The 19,728-nt window shown below is 44.9% G+C and overlaps 1 protein-coding gene across 1 annotated transcript in view; it reads left to right on the top strand.

Annotated features, from left to right (window-relative positions):
- Positions 1-19,728, top strand: part of ttc27 (tetratricopeptide repeat domain 27) — a 215,152-nt gene that overhangs the window by 170,376 nt on the left and 25,048 nt on the right. The window contains exon 17 of the mRNA XM_078229562.1: positions 17,587-17,784. Within this exon, the coding sequence (XP_078085688.1) occupies positions 17,587-17,784 (198 nt within the window). The remainder of the gene's footprint in view (positions 1-17,586; positions 17,785-19,728) is intronic.

The raw sequence follows: 19,728 nt of genomic DNA, 5'->3' as shown, positions 1-19,728 counted from the left end.
CTCACCAGTGGCCAGCGAAGATTTCTGTTAGAGGGCCAGCAATTTCATCTCTTGTCTCCCTCAGTAATTTGGGATAGATGCCATCTGGCCCTGGGGGTTTGTCTACCTTAATGCTTTTTAATTCACCTAACACTTCCTCCCTCGTAATGATGGCTTGTTCTAAAGAAACAATACTTTTCACTGTATACTAATACATGTGACAATGATAAATCAAATCAAAATCAAACCGTTTACCACTACTCTGTTTTCACTCAGCCAACTTTGTGTTCACTGTCACTTTTACTCCATGGGCCTCAACTTTGTTGAGGAACCTATTACGTGGCACTTTGGAAGTCCATATACACCACATCAAATGCGGTGCCTTCATCAACCCTCTCTTTTTGTTACCTCGTTTTTTTTTTAAAACTCAAGCTGGCTAAAACAAGATTTCTCTTTACCAAACTGTTGCTGATTTATCCACTTTTGTCCAACTTTCTGTTAATTTTGCCCCGAAATATTGGCCAAGAAACCCAATTCAACTAACACACTTCTTCTTTTCAAATTCAGTACGTGGGAAATTCAGTACGTGAGCTGAACCATGAAGTTTAATGTTTCACTGTCGACAATGCAGCACTGTCTATATTGGCAACCTTTTCATTGCTTCAGATTTAACAGGGTGACTTAAACCTGAATCTTCTGAGTCAGAGAGTGCTACAAGCTGAGCTTAGTGCTGACACTTGTTTAGTTTGAAAAAGTTTCTGAACCAGACAGTTTGACGGAGCTGAGTTCAACATGTCCACTTGAAACTGAATTATTCTCAGTCAGAGACTGCGTCACGCCTGCTTCGACACACAGTGCAGTCAGTAACTTCTTCCAAGTTAATTCCCTGCCGCCCCCCCCAACTCGCAATCTCTTCACTCATTGCTTCAAAAAGCACAAGGCCCTGATGTCACAATCTCCAAATTTAATAATAAAACCTTTGTGCAAAGCCTCATTCTGATACTTCAAGAAATATTTCCGTTCCCTGCAGTTCATTTTAAACTAATTCAGAGAAAGATATGCAGGACAGAGGGGGCAAAGGCGTCTGAAGCAGTCAAGAGGATTTTTAAAAATGTATTCTTTCATGGGCTGTGGGAGTTTCTGGACAAGGCCAGCATTTGTTGCCCATCCCTAATTGTCCTTGAGCTAAGTAACTTGCTAGTCACTTCAGAGGGCAGTTAGAGTCAACCACATTGCTGTGGGTCAGGAGTCCCGTTTGGCCAGACTGGGCGGCAAATTTCCTTCCCTGAAGGACATTAGTGAACCAGATGGGTTTTTACGACAATGGTTAATGGTTTCATAGCCGTCATTACTGAGATTACCTTTTCGTAATTGAATTTGAATTCCACTATCTGCTGTGCTGTGATTTGAACCTGAATCCCCTGAGCCTCTGGATTTCCAGTCAAGTGACATTCCCACGACACCACTATCTCCCCATATCAATCGTATCGATAGGGGAAAGAGAGAATGGAAGTTGCACAAGTGGTGAGTCGGGCCAGTCTTGAATCACGGCTCTTTGAGAATGCTATCAGCCAGTCCACTGTCTTTTCATGATGGAAACATGCCCTCCTTACCTGCTCTGGCCTAGATGTGACTCCAGTTCCCCACTGCCTCAGAAAAGCAACCAGCATAATTAAGGACCCCACGCACCCCGGGACATACTCTCTTCCACCTTCTCCCGTCAGGAAAAATATACAAACGTCTTTGGTCACGTACCAACCGACTCAAGAACAGCTCCTTCCCTGCTGCCATCAAACTTTTTGAATGGACCTGCCTCGCATTAAGTTGATCTTTCTCTACACCCTAGCTATGACTGTAACACTACATTCTGCACTCTCTCCTTTCCTTCTCTATGAATGGCATGTTTTGTCTGTATAGCGCGCGAGAAACAACACTTTTCACTGTATGTTATTACATGTGACAATAATAAATCAAATCAAACATCAACATGATTCGTGGTTAACCGCCTGCTGAAGTGGCACGGCAAACTATTCTGAAGCATGGGGATGAACAATAAATGCCAGCTTTACTTGCGTCCCGAGAACAAATGTTTTAAATAATTCACTTCCAGACTTGCAACGTGGGCTTTTTTGATCTAAGTACATAAGATATTTTAACCCTCTTTGCTCTTTTATATTGCCTTCCATTCGCAGCTACACTTGTACCTATTGTGTATTTGTGGAGATGGAATTATTAACTCCAATACCAGTACAGTTTTTCTGCACCCAGCATGTTTCCCTGTTTATTTTCCCCTTGACTGCCTGGTGGGTGCGGACCTCGTGGCAGAGATTTGGGCCTCGGCGGTGTGTGGCTGGACTCGAATTCGCGCCTGCGGTTTCCCAAGTAGTGAGAAGCTGGATTTTAAAAGCCAGGCCTTTGGGGACAGAGGGGTGAGATAAAAGCGAGAGCCAGGGAGTGAGCGGAATTAATAATCATTGTATGCCAGTGCTCTGCCTGTTGGCTCCCGATTGCCATTGCCCTGCCAGCTCTAGAGAAGAACGTACGATGCTGAGAAGGGGAGAAGTATTCTGAAACTATGCCCTACTTGAGCTCAAAGCAGAACTGCTGTATTCTTCCATCTTATTTGTTGAGATGTTTTGGTGCTTGTTTGATTATTTGGTTGCAATCACTAAATCACCAAAAAGTACAGTAATAATGTGGGAGCAGCAATTTGACTCCTCACATTACTGGTGCTGACGCAAATTTGTCTTGCCTAATCGCAGACAATGACTAATCTGTGGTTCATTTTGTTCAAAGTCCATCATAAAGGCAGCAAAACCCTTTGAGGTTTTTCTAATTTTCATTTTTTGAGGGCTTTCTTTCATGACTAATTTGTGAGCCGAACAGGGAAAGTTGATAAATTGCCATTATCTTGTAGGGGATGTTTTATTTAGCTTCTGCCAGCGGAGCGGATTAAATAAAAAAGGGAATACTATATGGTGCAGTGTGGTAGCATGCTGTCCTTTCAGTTCAGGAACCTGGGGTCTGGAGTGCAGCCCAGACTGGTGGATTAAAGTTTCCTTTCTTTGCTGGCTGCAAGTGTCCTTGGGGAAATTACTTTAGGCAGTCTCAACCCGGTTCCTAATGGGCACCAGTTAACAGCAAAAATTGTTCATAATTAGACACTAATTGACATTAAATTGGCAGTTCCACTTAGAATGTATAAGGATGCCTGGTGTGGGAAATGGAAATGTGTTGCAGTCGGGCTTGCTTTTCTGAGGCTTGGGTTTTGGCAATGTTGAGCTCAAGTTTCAAAATTGAGTCCTCATGTCAGTAGATTAATGTCAGTAATCGGTTTCTGTATCTGTTGATGTTTGAGCTCTACCTGTCTGTCAGTACAGTCCCACCACTTAAAAAGTCCACTTAAAAAAATTGGTAGTCATTTATGTCGGCCAGAACATGATAGCCATTATCCTCTTTTAACATCCGAGACAAGATTTTCCGGCTGCGCTCGTCCCAAGGCTGGAAAATCCCATCTGAGGTCAACGGACCTTTGCATGGTCCGTGTCCCGCCCGCTCCGATTCCCATGGCAGGCAGGAAGGGAAAATTCTGTCCCCTGAGTTAATGTCAATCTGAAAGTTGTCTGTCCTGGCGTTTTAAGTGCTCCATTCACTTTTGGACGTAAAGAGCTGTGCTTACTCATAGGTTTATGCCTTGTTAAGGTGCACTGAATGTTAAGTTAACCACCCCCATTTTCATAGAATCCTGACAGTGCAGAAGGAGGCCATTTGGCCATCGAGTCTGCACCGACCACAATCCCACCCAGGCCCTCTCCCCATAACCCTACTTACTTACCCTGCTAATCCCCTGACACTGAGGGGCAATTTAGCATGGCCAATCAACCTAACCCGCACATCTTTGGACTGTGGGAGGAAACCAGAGCACCCGGAGGAAACCAATGCAGACACAGGGAGAATGTACAAACTCCACATAGACAGTGACCCGAGGCTGGAATTGAACCCGGGTCCCTGGCGCTGTGAGGTAGCAGTGCTAACCACTTGTGCCGCCCATTTTATCCCCTCTTTTCCATAATTAGCACAATGCTAAACCAGCTCGGAGAGTGTGGTTTCTTTAATTGTTGCTGCAAGAAGTGATGTGTTGCTGGAGCTGTTCATCTTGCACTCATCTATACAAACATATTCCTTTGTGAGTCTAACAATCCTGGATGTGCCAATATTCTACATTAGCAACCGATTTAAGACAATCCGTCAAGCTTCTCACGTAACTCACTCATGCTTGTTAGAAGCAGCATGCATTCATATGCAGGGACCCACTCTAGGCAAACAAAAGAAATATGTTTAATCTTTACATCTTTTTTGAATTAGTTTAGGCGATCTCAACCTGGTCCCTAATGGGCACCAGTTAACAGTAAATGTTGCTCATTAGAGCTTGGGGAGCCTAACGTTCTCCGTTGCTTTCTCCGTGGCCATGATGTGGAGATGGACTTTAACCTGGTGTTGGACTGGGGTGGGCTGATGAAAGAGCAGCGCTCCGAAAGCTCGTAATTCCAAATAAACCTGTTGGGTTTTAACCTGGGGTTGTGAAATTTCTTACTTTTTTCCATGGCAACACCGCAAGCAATCAGGGAGAGAATAGAGCCAATGTTTCAAGTCTGGATCATCCTGATATGAAATGTTGGCTCTATTCTCTCTCCACAGATGCTGTCAGACCTGCTGAGATTTTCTAGCATTTTCTGTTTTTGTTGCTATTAGATTGTAACCGCTATATACTGCGAGATGTGGCTGCCTATTAAATCAGTATATCTATTTTATTATAGTAAGAAGCCTCACAACATGAGGCTAATGTCCCAACACATTTATTTGGAATCACCTGATGAAGATGCAGCCCTCTGAAAGCTCGTGATGCCAGATAAACCTGTTGGACTTTAACCTGGTGTTGTGAAACTTCTTACTGTGCCCACCCCAGTCCAACGCCGGCGTCTCCACATCATGGCCACGATATTTTATTATAGAGCTTGGAGGTCTATAACTTTAGCCTTGACCAAGTGCCAAAGAATGGGATTGGAATAGATAGGTGCTTGATGGCTGTCATGGACTCGATGGGCCTAAGGGCCTCTTTCTGTGCTGTAAAACTATGCATCAGAAGAAAAAGCATATTATCTGCTGGCTGTTTTGGTGATGACACCAGTTTCAATAGCATAGATAATTTTCAGTGAACTGTCGTAAGGTTTGTCACATGTTCTCCCAGCCGTAACATATAGCAGGCAGAATGTGTTCACACAAACCCGGTGGAGACTGCAGCAGCTCATCTTCTGTAATAGTTGTTTTTTTCCTTTGACACACAGGATTCTATAAAAGCGAGAACGGGACGTTCCTGGAATTACGTCTGTTAATAACCAGTCTGGTTTAGTGGCAGCACTCTCACCTCTGTGTGATCAAACCTTTTTAAGGCGGTGTTGCATTTCAAAGGGCTCCACCTTTTGCATGAATCATTAAACTCCTGTTCTGCAGAATGTAAAAGAGCCCAAGACGCTATTTAAAAAAGAGTTTAAAGGGAGTTCCCTGAAAGTCCTAGCCAACATTCATCCCTCAACCAAAATCAGGAACGTGTCATTGCCTGCAGCAGATTTCCAACACTGAAAAGTTTGAATTTAACTCCATGCGCCCCAGGTTTTATCCTGGTGATGTTGTCATGGTTGTTGGTGAGGGAAATGTTCAATTATGGGGTCCCTACTGCTGGCCTGACTGAAATTTAGGGCGGCACGGTGGCAGAGTGGTTAGCACTGCTGCTTCACAGCACCAGGGACCCAGGTGCAATTCCGACCTCGGGTCATTGTGTAGAGTTGGCACGTTCCCCCCATGTCTGTGTGGGTTTCCTCCAGGTGCTCCGGTTTCGTCCCACAGTCCAGAGATGTGCAGCTTAGGTGGATTGGCCATGATAAATTGCCCTTTAGTATCCCAAGATGTGTAGGTTAGATGGATTAGCCATGGTAAATGCATGGGGTTACAGGGATAGGGCAGGGTGGTGGACCCGGGTAAGATACTCTGTCAGAGAGTTGGTACAGACTCAATGGGCCAAATGGCCTCCTTCTGCACCGTAGGGATTCTATGAACTCAGCACAGACTAGGAATGAAATCTGGAATGCTTCTAGTCTGAATTGCCCAGAAACTCATTCCTTTAAACAGTGAGTTATATTTTCCTAGAATTGAATTAACATCATTCACATTGGTAGCTGGATTGGACGGGCAGACTGCATGAACAAATGAAAACCTTGCATTTGTGTAGTGCCTTTTACAACCTCAATGTTGCAAAATACTTTACAGTGTGTTCACTGTTGTAATGAAGAAACATGGCACCCAGTTTGTCCCACAGCAAAATGATAGTGGCCAGATAATCTAATTTTTGTGATTTTAACTGAGGGATAAGTATTCATCACGACACTGGGGTTAACTGCCCAGCTCTTCAAAATAGTGCCCTGGGATCTTTTACTTCCACCTGAGAAGAAACAGGGACTTGGTTTAATGTCACAGCTGAAAGATGACGGGCGGAATTTTCCTGTCCCGCCACGGGAATCGTAGCGGGCGGGGGTGGACTATGTAATGGTCCGTTGACCTGGGGTGGGATTTTCCGGTCTTGGGGTGTGCATGGCTGGAAAATCCCGCCCGGCACCTCTGCCAGTGCAGCACTCCCTCAGCATTGCAGCCAGGTTCTTGTGCTCAAGCCTCCAGCATGGGACTTGGCTGCAAGAACTATTGACTCAGAAAGGAAAATACTACCAAGCCAGCCAAGACTGACAGTAAATAAACAACATGGAGAAGGTGACCCTGCTAGGTAATATTTAAAGCAAGTAATTTTCCATCTTAAAGAAGTTTGTCTCAAGTTTTTAATGTTTTCCGGTACTGCAGACAAGCTATGCATCATCCCCAAATGAGGGTGTAGACTCGCAGGAAATGACCTCCTGACAATTTGTTCTTAACCAAGCCTGTAATGAGGTGCGACTCAACCTCCCTTTCCTGTGAAGGAAGCACCTGGCTATCATCACTTGGTGATTCTTGCTGATGACCTGAACATCAGGAGCTCGTTGTGTAAGGATATCATAGGTGTAAACGTGTGTTTTTATGTTATGTACCTGCAGTTTAGCATGGAAGACTAACCTGAGATTCAGTACAATTGGTGGTCACCTGTCTCTTGATGGCTAATTTAAGCAGGATGTGAAATGAATAGCAGGATAGAATCCCTACAGTCCAGAAGGAGGCCATTCGGCCCATCGAGTCTGCACCGACAACAATCCCACCAAGGCCCTCTCCCCTTAACCCCACATATTTGCCCCACTAATCCCTCTAACCTACGCATCCCAGGGCACCAAGGGGTAATTTAGCATGGCCAATGCACCGAACCCGCACATCTTTGGACTGTGGGAGGAAACTGGAGCACCTGGAGGAAACCCACGCAGACACGGGGAGAACGTGCGAACTCCACACAGACAGTGACCCAAGCCGGGAATCGAACCCACGTCTCTGGAGCTGTGAGGCAGCAGTGCTAACCACTGTGCCACCGTGCCGCCCAGGATAAGACTAACTAACCCCATCATGGTGGCTGGAGCATCAAGACATGACTACACACCTCCTTACCCAAAAAAAACAGGGAAAAGACTCTAGGCCAGTGAGAGGAAAAAGTGCTCTCGACCATATAGGCAATGAAAGTATTTTGGCGAGATCCTTTTTATAAGGTCATTTCAGCAAAGATTCCTTCCTTTTTAATGGTGGGTTTTAAATTTCAACGGCATTGTGTGTGACTCACCTCCTTGGTCTTGCTGGAACTTGATGTTACTGACAAATATTCAAAGACCTCAGTGAGAAATTGTAGAAATCCTGATTGCATTTCTCTCTCTCTCAAATTCTTTTTGAAAAGTTTGGCTTCTAAGTGGGAGAGAGTCAATTGCTCAGAGAAAAGTCATAGCGTGCGTTTATCCAGACCTGATGTTCAAGGGCATTGGGAACAATGATTGTGTTTTTTGGTAAGGAATTCTGGTGTGCTTATAGACTATTTTGTTACAGGGGCTGATATTCCAAACACTTTTTAATTAAAATGTGATGCTTGGACAGAAAATGTTATGAAAAAAATGTTATTAAAAATAAACCGTGCCTTTGTAGCACATTTTCACAGAGAGAGTGCACGTGCTGACGAAGTTACTCCACCACATTTACCTCTGGGGTGGCACAGCAGTTAGCACTGCTGCCTCACAGCGCCAGGGACCCGGGTTCAATTCCGGCCTCGGGTCACTGCCTGCGTGGAGTTTGCACATTCCCCTCATGTCTGCGTGGGTTTCCTCCAGATGCTCCGGTTTCCTCCCACAGTCCCTCCCGCCGTTCCTCCCACATGATGTGCGGGTTAGGTTAATTGACCATGCTAAATTGACCATAGTGTCAGGGGGACTAGCAAGGGTAAACATGTGGGGGTTACGGGAATAGGGCCTGGGTGGGATTGTGGTCAGTGTAGACTCGATGGGCCGAATGGCCTCCTTCTGCACTTGTCAGGTTTCTATAATTCTATAATGGATGGAGTGGCACAAGTGTGGGAAGTTTCCATCCCTCCTGCCAGTGTCTCCTATTGTTTTATCCAGAGGCTCACCTTTTCTACAGTACTTTGAAATCAGGAAAGTAAACATTGCGCCTGGGAGAATGCTTTCTTTTACCAGTTTTCGCCTCTTCTCTTCTGCGGCGATTGATCCCTGAAAGGATAAGTGCTGCACAAGCACCGGACACTCTATGGCATCTCACCAATGTGGTTATTTTCCATGTGAGTGCCAAGCCAATGAATGGTAGCAGCTGTGCAACCACCAGATATTCTGAAACATCAAAAAGAAATAGAAGAAATCCCAAGAGTGTTTCTGTTCATCAGAATAGTTTAGTTTTGAAAAGTGAGTTGGCTGTCCAAACGGAACAGTGGTGAAATGCGGTTTCACACAATGAATGAGGATCTATCAGCACGTTTAATAACAAATCTATTAGTGTATAATCAAGAAGCTTGGGTGATTGGCCAAAACTAGCTGCAGCATGAATAATTTAGCAATTTAATAAGAGAGTAATTAAGCGAGCGGATAAGTAACTTAATGGAATAACAAAAGGACATTGTGCGCGAGGTATAACAAAATATTTGTTAAGTAGCAGCTGCATACCACTCGCCCACTACCATGAGACAGGAAGGCAGTTGTTAACCATTACTTATTCGATCGGGAGGGGGGCAATAGCCCTTTTCATTTTAAGAGGATCCTTTTCAGAACCAGTGCACGTGCATGAGCAGAATCAGCCATTACTTACACGTGCTGACTCCTTCTAAAATAATTTTCATTGCCCAAGAGTCTGGTGGAAGTAGATTGAATTGTGGCTGTAATAAGGGAGGTTCTAGAAGAGAAGATTTGCACGGGCTTGGAGGGAAAGGACTGGGGAGTGAGACAAGCTGAGGTGCTTTTGCAGAGATTTGGGGGTTGCCTTGTGTGCTGTTCTGTTCGTTGTGTGATTTTTGTATTCGCTCTGGCAACCTCCCCAGCTTTTGGGACAGTTCTGTTTAGGTGAGTAATGCCGATACTGCTTGGACAGGAAGATTGTCTGCTTACACTGGCAGAAGCCACTTTCTTTTGCAAACTCTCTTGAAGTTCCTCCTGAGAAACCGCCCTCCGCAAAATGGTGATAATCTGAAGGCCCGGGATCACAATTTGAGAGGACTGTGTTCTTAACCACCATCCACAGTTTGCTGCCAAAGATTACTTTGAGCCACACTTCAGTTAAAAATAGAGAAGCTGGATTTTTGTTTGACAAGAGAAAAACTGTTAAGAGATAACTTCAACAGACTCATTCAATGGCAACATCAGTCACAAAAGGACTGTCATTGTTTTAACCTATTTCTTTAAACAAAACCCATTGTTTACAAGAGCCACTCAGCTCTTGGCAGCATGGGCCGAACGACGGCACAGTGGTTAGCACTGCTGCCTCACAGCATCAGGGACCTGGGTTCATTGCCAGCTTGGGTCACTGCGTGTGTGGAGTTTGCACATTCTCCCCGTGTCCGCATGGGCTTCCTCTTGGTTTCTTCCCAGAGTCCAAAGATGAGCAGGTTAGGTGGATTGGTTGCTGACATGCTAAATTGCCCCTTGGTGTCAGGGGGACTAACTAGGCGGTTATGCATGGGAGTTATGGGGATAGAGCCTAGGTGGGATTGTTATCGGTGTAGGCTCGATGGGCCAAATGGCCTCCTTCTGCACTGTCGGGCGGCACGGTAGCACAGTGGTTAGCACTGCTGCTTCACAGCTCCAGGGTCCCGGGTTCGATTCCCGGCTCGGGTCACTGTCTGTGTGGAGTTTGCACATTCTCCTCGTGTCTGCGTGGGTTTCCTCCGGGTGCTCCGGTTTCCTCCCACAGTCCAAAGATGTGCGGGTTAGGTTGATTGGCCAGGTTAAAAATTGCCCCTTAGAGTCCTGGGATGCGTAGGTTAGAGGGATTAGCGGGTAAATATGTGAGGTGGGATTGTGGTCGGTGCAGACTCGATGGGCCGAATGGCCTCCTTCTGCACTGTAGGGTTTCTATGATTTCTATGATTTCTATGTAGGATTCTATGATTCTAGTCTCAATACCCTGCCCTTTCCTCACATAGTCTTTGCAAATTTTCTCTCTTCTAGTGCTTACTAAGTTCCTTTTTTACAGCAACGATTGTGTGTTGCAAATTCTTGCATCAACACTGCAATGAAGTTACTGTGAAAATCCCCGAGTTGCCACACTCTGTCACCTGTTTGGGTACACTGAGGGACAATTTAGCATGGCCCAATGCACCTATCTTAGTAACAAAAGCAAAATACGGCGGATGCTAGAAATCTGAAATAAAAACAGCAAATGTTGGATAAGCTCAGCAGGTCTGGCAACATCTGTGGAGAGAGAAACAGAGTTGGAATTCGGAATTCTCCAGCTGTTCATGCCAGTGGGATTCTCCAGTCCCACCGGCAGTGCACCTGTGCCGGCATCGGATGACGTCAGTGGGAATTCCCATTGACATCGGCGGGACCAGAGAAACCCGCCGCTAGCAAACAACGTGCCACCTCCCGCCGGCGGGAAACGCGTGACTGGGAGGCTGGAGAATCTCACCCTTAATGTTTTGAGTCTGTGTGACTCATCTTCAGACTTCTGAAGAAGCGTCGTATTGGACTCGAAATGTTAACTCTTTTTCTCTCGCCACAGATTCTGCCAGACCTGCTGAGTTTATCCAGCATTTTCTGTTTTTTTTTCGTTCATCTTGTTGTTAGTCTTCTCACAAAGTGTCATTTCCTCCACTATCGGGTATCTAGAATCAGAATAATTGGAACAATGTGAACGGTATTGAGAAGGAACCTCCATGTTTGAAAACCTCCACTTCATCTCCGATTGGGGCGGCACGGTGGCACAGTGGTTAGCACTGCTGCCTCACAGCTCCAGGGACCCGGGTTCGATTCCCAGCTTGGGTCACTGTCTGTGCGGAGTTTGCACGTTCTCCCTGTGTCTGCGTGGGTTTCCTCCGGGTGCTCCAGTTTACTCCCACAGTCTGAAAGACGCACTGGTTAGGTGCATTGGGCCATGCTAAATTCTCCCTCAGTGTACCCGAACAGGCGCCGGAGTGTGGCAACTAGGGGATTTTCACAGTAACTTCATTGCAGTGTTGATGTAAGCCTGCTTGTGACTAATAAATAAACTTTAAATAAATAAACTTTAACTTTACTTTTATTGGTAAGATCAGCTTAGCGATGACATGACTTCTTTCAGATTTAATTGTTATGCCATAACTCATATCTGGCAGAGAACAGGTTGATGGGAGACCCTGCCTACTTATGGAACTGTCACCGAGTCAGGAACAGGAGAAAAGCATTGGGGGAAGGGTCCAAACTGCACATGATGAAACTCTTGCCACTATTTTCTTGTTGGGATGATGCAAGTAGCATTTTTAAAATTAGATGGTGGGCGTAAGATAACCAATAGCACTATTTTTGAAGAAGAACAGGGGAATTCTGCCTGAGGTTCCGCCTATTGTTTATCCCTCAACCTACATCAGTTTAAAAAAACCCCAGATTATCTGGTGATTATCACATTGATGTTTGTGGGAACTTGGTACGGGCAGAATTGGCTGCTGTGTTTCCTATATTAGAACACTGCAGTTTAAAAGCTCTACGTTGGTTGTAAAATGCTCCAGACCGTGCTGAAGTTGAGTTGTATAAGTGAGAGTCAGTCTTTATTTCAGTATAAACAGCAACCTCAGTATTTTTCGCCTTGTGGAGCTTTAGTCCAAAAACCCAGAATCCTAAATCCTGCACAATGCCCCAACTATACGCCTTTAACTCAACCGCAGGCAAACACCTGCTTCTGCACCTGTTTAATATGACCTTTTGTGGCTCCTTTGTATGCGATTGTCAAGGTTTGAAGGGAAATTTACACAATACGCACTGACTAGAAATTGTCTAGAATCAATAAAAGTAGATTTAATATATTGCAGAACTGGAAAGTTGCACACGTAGACTGGATAAAGATAAATTCTCAAAAGCCAAAGAAAAGTCAAATAAAGGAAATATGAGGAGAAAAATTAATTTAAAGAGAAGCGTTTGTGAACAGTAACGAGTCAGGACTGGAGTTGGAGGTGGAGAGACTTGCATTTATGCACGAATACTGGATCTCTCAAAGTGATTTACAACCAGTAAAGTACCATTGAAATCTAGTCACTGCTGCACTGTAAGACATGTGAAAACCAATTTGTACACACCAAGCGCCCACAAAAGGCAACTAAAGTTTTAAAGTTTAAAGTTTATTTATTAGTGTCACAAGAAGGCTTACATGAACACTGCAATGAATTTACTGTGAAAATCCCCTAGTCGCCACACTCCAGCGCCAGTTCGGGTACACTGAGGAAAGATTTTGCATGGCTAATGCACCTAACCAGCACATCTTTCGGACTGTGGGAGGAAACTGGTGCACCTGCAGTAAACCCACGCAGACACGGGGAGAACATACAGACTTCACACAGACAGTGACTCAAACCAGGAATCAAACCCGGGTCCCTGGCGCAGAGATGCAGCAGTGCTAACCACTGTGCCACCCTTGTAATAATGAGCAGAAACTCTGTTTTTTGTGATGTTGATTGAGGGATAAATATTGGCCAAGACACCAGGGATAACTCCCCTGCGCTTCTTCAAAAGATTATCATCGATCAATGTATTGCTAACTGGTCAGAGTCAAATAATTAAATTGGTCATCATTCACTTTTCTTCGAAAACTTGGGAGTCTGATCCTGTAGCCTAACAAGGCCTTAATAGACCCTGATGAGGATATGCCGGCATTGGACTGGGATGCGCACAGTAAGAAGCCTCACAACATCAAGTTAAAGTCCACTTACCTGATGAAGGAGCAGCGCTCCAAAAGCTTGTAATTTCAAATAAACCTGTTGAACTTGAAGGGAAATTCTTAATGGACCCTAACACTTGTAGAAATTAAACAAAATAATTTTCTTTACCAATGATTTTATATTCAAATAGTCATTTGGCAGTAGAGAACTTGAGTATTGCTGAAAAATACATTTTGTCAAAGCTTTTTATCTTGTACTCATCAGGACAATCGCAAAACTACCATGTCAGGTGAAACAATTTTAAACTGTATGAGAAGAGAGTGCTGATTGGTTGGCAAATGGATGCTGGTAGAAGTGTCATGGAGGATGCACCAGTTAATAGTGGCTGACAGTTAACTGGGCGGCACGGTAGCATAGTGGTTAGCACTGTTGCTTCACAGCTCCAGGGACCTGGGTTCGAATCCCAGCTCGGGTTGCTGTCTGTGTGGAGTTTGCACATTCTCCCTGTGTCTGTGTGGGTTTCCTCCGGGTGTTCCAGTTTCCTCCCACAGTCCAAAGATGTGCAGGCTAGGTTGATTGGCCATTCTAAATTGCCCCTTAGTGTCCCGGGATGCATAGGTTAGAGGGACTAGTGGATAAATATGTAGGGATGTGTGGATAGGGTCTGGGTGGGATTGTGGTTGGTGCAGACTCGATGGGCCAAACGGCCTCTTTCTGCACTGTAGGATTCTATGATTCTAACTGTCATACATTATTTGAAAATTTAAACCAGGCAGCTTGACTGTGACTTGTCAAGGAATTGCCCTGAGGAATGAACCAGCAAATGGCTATCACTTATTTTGTTTAGCAGAAACAGGCACAATGTGAGTATGTGTTCTTTCTGCAAAGCATAGGGCCTGCATATTAATATATGTAGCTTCCAGTATACGCAAATGCACAATACTGTGAACCAGACCAACAATCTTAAATTGGTTGTCAGTGTAATATTTAGTGCACTGAGGACTATTTAGCAAATGTTGTCCATTCGCAGAATCACATCTAATGTTAGACACTCTGCTTTGAAATGTTATATTCATTGTATAAACAGGACCCACAGCAGGGAATTATGATGCATCTCTTTTACTACCTAGCCAACTTATGGCATATAATCCAACAATCAGGAAGGCCCAATTTTTATGCTGGCAAAACCTCCCCATTTTTCCATAAGCTTGCTGTAAAAGTTGATCCTCCTTTTCCGCTATGAACTGCTATATTCACATTAGTAGTCAGACTTAATTTTTCACCCCAGAAATACATGTTTTACTTACCTTATAATGTAAGTCAGTGCAAGGCATCAAGCAGGCGATAAGGGCTGTGTAGTGAAGAAGGTGCACGGGGGTTTAAGACATGCGCACAGAGAGCAGAACACACATGGTATTGCTGGTTACAATCAGAAAGGGCCCTCCAGCAAAATGAATGAAGTCCAAAACTGCTTTCAAGCTAACAGTTGTCACTTTTAACTGGTCAATAATTGAGGGGCTTGAAGTTGGTGAAAAGCTGATGCAAGAAGAAAGAATCTGCCCTGAAGAGGATTCCCAAGAGCAAATGTGCTATCAGAACAGGGAGCAGCCACTGGCCTGATCTTGAGAAGCATGTATCGGAATGGGTCCTCAAGAAGCGTTGGAATGGTTACATCGCCAGAAATGCAATACGCACTAAAATGGACCAGATCAAACCTCGAGTCCAACTAAGGTTTTAGACCAACAGCTAGCTGGTTTGGCTGCTTTACAGAATGAAAATGTTTAGTGTTGGGGAAGAAGATCAAAATTATTCAGACTCTACCTTGATGCCAAAATTACCAATTTCCTGCAGTTCATCATCCATCAGACAGCAACAAAAACATGCCAAGTCACATCGGCTACATGAATGAAGTGTCGATGGATTTCGGTATGCCCAACACCCAAACTGTGGAGTGCAAAGATTCAAAACAAGTTCTCATTGGACAGTGGAAGACAAGATTCCTGGAGGTACTATTCTGCATATCCAGTGGAACAAAATTAATGCCCATGGTAACTTTCAACCAAAACACCATGCCAAATATCTAGTTCCCTGCATGAGTTTTTGTCCATGTCCACGACAATGGTTGGATTAAGTGTCATGATTTGATATTATGAGAATAAAAGGTAAATCACCATAGTCCCAGATGACCATCGGCTGTTCTCCCCTTTGAGGGGGAGAGCTGACCGGTGGTGACTTAACTGGTGGTGAGGATAACCACACCTCAGGCGAGGGACAAGGTTGGGAAGGCGGGGTCTTCTTGAACAACCTCAGCCGGTATAGGAATTGAACCCGTGCTGTTGGCGTTGCTCTGTATTACTAACCAGCCACCCAGACAACTGAGCTAAACCAACCCCCTACCATCAGAATAGATGATGTGATATGATTCACATCACATAGCGCATCCACTCACTAACCGGTTCACGAGCTTATTTGAAGTTTTAACTCTGAGATCTTATCATTTTTAATTGCTGTGTTTCCTCTTGTATAGTAATTGCTATTTATATAGCAAAGACATTGAGTGTGTCCCTGTACATCGGTACAGTCAGCGATCTTCACTAGTTCTCTTGTAGCCAGTGAATGCCACAGCTGTTCTGTGCTTTAGAGTAAAAATTACTCATTATAAGGTTAATACGTCTGGATCACCAGTTAGAATTAATTAGTGGCTTTTTTGCATGTGGTTTTTCAATGTTGGTTCATATTGTTCCAAAAATGCCTGTATATTGCTCATCAGGGGACGGTAAAACCACATGCAAAGACTCATTTGTATTTGTTTGGATAAAATTATAGATCAACAGTTTGATTTCGAGACTTATTAAATCATTTGCGTGCAGCAGTTAAATTTTTCTCTGCTGTTCTCCACTCTGATTATAGCCAGTTCCAGTCTAACAGATTTCCTTTGCTACACTTTGGTTCCTGGATTTGCCCTCTCTTTAAGGGAGTAATTCACGCTTGATCTCCCGGGAAAACATTAATGCTGCATCATTTTCCAGTTGGGATATACTGATTCGGAAGGTTTCGTTCCCACTGTACGTAGCCAAACAGCTTCCATTTCTGTGACATCCGAACATAGTATCATGACAAGGCAGTTCACAGACTCGCTATCAGCTAACCTTTGTTAACGAGCCGTGAGATAATACAACAGACCACAAAACGCTTGGTCAGAATAGTCGTTTTGGAGAGAATCTAAAAGAGGGAGAGAGGGGCAGAGATTTTTAGGGAGCCAATTTCAGCGTCTAGGATGCAGGCAACTGAGGGCACAGCCGCCACTGGGTGGGATGATGAAAATCAGGAATGTGTAGGGGACCAGAACTGGGTGATCTCGACCAGAGTTGGTGGGAAAGGCAGCAGATTGCCTCATCCATCTGGGCTAAGGACGAGAAAATTGGCCAGGATTCCCCTTGGTGCCCCTGGGCATTGGATCTAACTGCAGTGCTCCCTGAGATTCAATTGGCTGCCAGCACTTACCAAGTGGTCATGTACATTGGTAAAATGTTCACTCCGGTTTGGAAATGGAGGGTGACTGGTGGAACAAGCGATGGATCAAAGCCTTTGGGAGAGGAGAGGAAATTTCAAGAGTAATTGTTTTTAAAAAACTCCTGTTAGAGTGCAAAGGGCTCTTGACATTTTTTTTAACTTTATAAATACTGCGTCCAAATGTCGTGCTCTCACCGCTGATCTCTTAAAATCTGCTCAGTTTTTTTCTTTTGAAACATGGGCGGCACAGTGGTTAGCACTGCTGCCCCACAGTGCCAGGGACCCAGGTTCAATTCCTGGCTTCGATCACTGTCTGCGTGGAGTCTGCACATTCTCCTCTTGTCTGCTTGGGTTTCTTCCGGGTGCTCCGGTTTCCTCCCACAGTCGGAAAGATGTGCTGGTTAGGTGCATTGGCCATGCTAAATTCTCCCTCCGTGTACCCAAACAGGCATCGGAGTGTGGCGACTAGGGGATTTTCACAGTAAGTTCATTGCAGTGTTGATGTAATCCTATTTGTGACACTAATAAATAAATTTTTTAAACCCTTTATGAAGGGCAGCATTCATTTATTTAGTACCGCACTGGCTTGTTGCCTTAAATTACTGTCGCACTCACTTTCTGGTACAGAGCTAAAACCGACAGCCTCTGGTACATAAGCAAGAGAATTTTACCAGCTGGGCCAGGCGTACCAATAAGAACGCTTGTGCATAAACTGCAGTCACTTCTTGTGCCCGTTTCAGGTTCTGAAAATCCTGGTGCGAGCTGTGGATGAAGGGATTGCCGATTGCAAAGGAGATTCCGCAAAGGCGTTGACGGGAAAACTGCGGGAACTCTTTGGCAGGGTGACCTCTAAAGTGACCAATGATGCTGAGATTTGGAAACTGTACGCTAAGCTCTGCGGAGATGGCCAAACAGAGAACGCAGAAGACAACGAAAAGGTCAGTGTCCGGTAACGCCGTGCACTTTGTGTCCATCTGACTATTTTCTCTTTCAGCTCTTGTTGCCCAGGTTCACCACCTCTGCCATTCTGTCAGAGGTCGTTCTGAAGAACTGGCTGGCCTCGCCACGTGCCCTGCTTAAAGCAGCTACAAGAAAGTGCAAAGGGGTTAATGTTGGATGACACCCCTCCCACATGTGTTCCCTCATTGCCAAGTTCATGGATGTAGATTGAAATCTTGCCGCCTGAAGAATCTGATTGCTGCCTTTGCCAATGTGCTGTGCCATTGGGGCGTCTCGCCTGCTGGTGATTTAGCATTCTAATTGTCTACAGCTTTACGGTTTTTTAATGTCCTCTGTGTTTAATTAGTGACGAGGGTGCGTACAGATGCTCAGCTTTCTTTTGTGCGAGTCGTACCTCTTCGACCAAAAACTCTTTAAATGTACATGCCGCATATTTTATTTTTAAAAGAAAAACAATGGCCCCATATCTTGTGATTAGTAACGAAACAGCAGTGTATTGCACTAACTGCGTTCAAAACCACATGCCTACCTTTTTAGTTGGCCGCAGCAGGAACTTGCTCTCACTGCTCTAGGAAGGATCCAGGTGGATCGGGGAACCCATTGTCAAGGTGCAACCCCAGCAAAGTCACACATCCTTCAATGACATGAGCTAAAGACATGTCCTCTAAGGCCTGTCCTCAGTTCATTCACTGTCGAAGTGTTTTTAATGATAGATCACACAAAAAAATCAACAACTTTAAATTGCAGCCACACCCTCCTCCTCCCCCCCCCCCCAGCTCTGCTCCCTGCTCCCCCCCCCAGCTCTGCTCCCCCTCTCCCCCCTCAGCTCCTCCCCCCTCCCCCCATAGCTCCTCACCCCTCCCTGGCTCTCATCGGGGCAGACTGAAAAACTGGGGTACAGGAATGAGGGTGGGTGCCAGGATTGCAGAGAGTGAATTTTGACCCGCCTTTTGGTTTTAAAGGGCTTGCCCTCCTGTGCTACAACCATACCAGTTTGGAGCAAGCTTAAATATATCATTGCCCTGGACTTGCCCCGATATTTGCAATAAGCCCAAGCTTACATGCTGACAGGACTCGGTGGGACCACTGGCTTGGGCTACACCACAGTCATTTCCGACAAACCACAACCAGTTCGCTGCTGTTGTGAATACAAGACCTGGGCCACTTTATGACAAGGGAACTGAAACTAAGACGCAAGCTGTAAGTGAGATTTTACAGTGCTTGTGTCTCAAAGTGCATTGTTGTGAGATGTAGATGCCATCAGGAATGCAAGACATTAGGCACTTACTGCACATTTATTTTAAGTATGCACTGAGTAAATATTTCTACTCATCTTTTGCTTTGCCTGCTCCCAGACCTGTAATGTTGCTGTTATTGTATCGCCGTTTAGGAAATACATACGTCACATACTCGAACATCTAAGCAGCAAGTTGGAGTGTGGTGTCTTGCTGTGGGGAATTGTGATCCAACCATTCCACAGCATGTGCCACAGATATCAAGGTGAAATGTGCTGCCCATTTCTAGACAAGTGTTCTATCACGGACACGTTAACTTCTATCTGAAGCTCAGGGCACCTTTGAACGCTTAATAAGGAGGGTGAAGAAGCTTGCCACTGTTTGAATCCGTTTTTTTCCCGGTCCTATTTGAGGGGGAAAAAATATGCCAGTTGGTAAACTTGGCAGAACTCTCCCTGCTTTTCTTCGAATGGTGTCGTGGATTTTCTTCTATCCTTCACCTGAGATAGCAGCTGGGCCTCAATTTAATGTCCAATGTGAAAGACATCACTGCTGACAAGGCAGCACTCTCTCAGCTTGGCACTGAAGTGTCAGCCTGGGTTGCATGCTCAAGTCCTGGCGACCTTCTGACGCAAGATCTGGAATATTACCAATGAGATCCAAGGAGAGAGGAGCCTTCATTTCAGC

This window comes from Mustelus asterias, chromosome 15 (assembly GCF_964213995.1).
Source record: "Mustelus asterias chromosome 15, sMusAst1.hap1.1, whole genome shotgun sequence".
NCBI classification, from domain to species: domain Eukaryota; kingdom Metazoa; phylum Chordata; class Chondrichthyes; order Carcharhiniformes; family Triakidae; genus Mustelus; species Mustelus asterias.
Note: the sequence above shows the minus strand (reverse complement) of the source record. Positions and strands in the feature narration are given on the sequence as shown.